This window comes from Petaurus breviceps, unplaced genomic scaffold (genome assembly GCF_028583685.1).
Source record: "Petaurus breviceps papuanus isolate PSGF00001 unplaced genomic scaffold, PetGlider_PUasm1.0 174, whole genome shotgun sequence".
NCBI lineage: Eukaryota > Metazoa > Chordata > Mammalia > Diprotodontia > Petauridae > Petaurus > Petaurus breviceps.
In genome coordinates, this window is record NW_027185761.1 from 70,427,258 (window position 1) to 70,428,699 (window position 1,442).

General features: G+C 46.0%; 1 protein-coding gene across 1 annotated transcript in view; it reads left to right on the forward strand.

Moving 5' to 3' along the window:
* The window catches only part of POU6F2 (POU class 6 homeobox 2), a 527,063-nt gene that overhangs the window by 519,539 nt on the left and 6,082 nt on the right, over nucleotides 1-1,442 (forward strand). The window contains exon 9 of the mRNA XM_069084552.1: nucleotides 614-782. Within this exon, the coding sequence (XP_068940653.1) occupies nucleotides 614-782 (169 nt within the window). The remainder of the gene's footprint in view (nucleotides 1-613; nucleotides 783-1,442) is intronic.

The window sequence follows — 1,442 nt, forward strand, 5'->3', positions numbered from 1 at the left end:
CTCTCTCTCTCTCTGTCTCTCTGTCTCTCTCTCTCTCTCTCTCTCTCACACACACACACACACACACACACCTCTGTGGCTTTGTTGATTTCTAGGTTAGTCTCCACATCTTGGAATCAAAACTTCCTTCAAGGCTCAGTTCGAGGACACCCCCTCCCAAATTGAGCCTTTGTGGCTGATTATTTCCAGTATTTGTACTAGTGACCCTTTTCCTCTTCCAAAAATAAACTATTTGTAGAAGTTTATTTTGTAGAGACAGATCCTATACTTGCTTATCTATGTACATGTTGTCTTTTGCCAATAGAACATAAACTCCTCGAGGGCAGGAACTTTTGTGTTTTTGTCTTTATTCCCCAATGCTTCATGGAGTGCCTGGCAAATATTAGGTATTTAATAAAATTTTATTGATTTGTGGTGAGCTGAAGAGAATTGAGAGAAACTGGAAAATTGGATGGTTTGGAAGGGAGAAGCAAATCACAAGTCTGGACCCCCAAAAGGAGAACCCTCTATTGCCCTTCCATTAAGGAACTTCTTTCACTATAAACCATCCAGAGCAGACATCACCACCATGTGCTGTACAATATTGATGCCACTTTAAAAACCATCTCCACAGATCCACAGACAGCAGCTGGTGAGGTGGATGGGGTGAATCTGGAAGAAATCCGAGAATTTGCCAAAGCTTTTAAAATCCGGCGCCTGTCTCTTGGTCTAACGCAGACCCAAGTTGGCCAGGCTTTAAGTGCCACAGAAGGCCCAGCATACAGCCAGTCTGCCATCTGCAGGTAACACCTCTGCCATCCAGGCTCAAACTTCCTCACCTTTGGGCCTGGCTCTGGTCTTTGCTCCTTTCCTATGCTGTGGTTTTTCCTCAAGCATGCAAGGGGGGAGGGTAGAGGTGGGGGAGAAAGGGGGGAGGCAGAAGAGAAGACAAATCATGGAAGCTGGATGGCCTTCATTGAAACAAGTTGGAGTTGGCCATGTGTGCTGTGAATTGAAGATCTGAACCTTTGGGGGAACAAGAAGGGAGGGAGACCTGATAGAGGAATCAGTCTGTGTGTGTGTGCATTTGCGTGTGTGGGTTCCTCCCAGGGAGCTCAAGTCTTTGCTCTGAGTAACAAGAGAAAGCACCAGAGAGTAGGCCTGGATTCCCTCCCTGCTGATGCTGCATGTGCACTTGAGAGGCCTCTTCTCCCTAGGCCATTTTCTATAGTTAGTCTTATTGAGCAAATGTTTTGAGGCTACCTGTCCCTGTTTATGTCAGAGCTTCCAAGATTTCTACTAAGAAATGACAATGGGGACTCACCAAGGAAAAATAGAAGGAGGAAATTAACCATTACCATGCAAGGGTTTTTGAGATTTCCCTTTCTCAAAGTTGAAACTGTGGGATGGGATGGGATGGGATGGGATGGGATGGGATGGGATGGGATGGGATGGGATGGGCT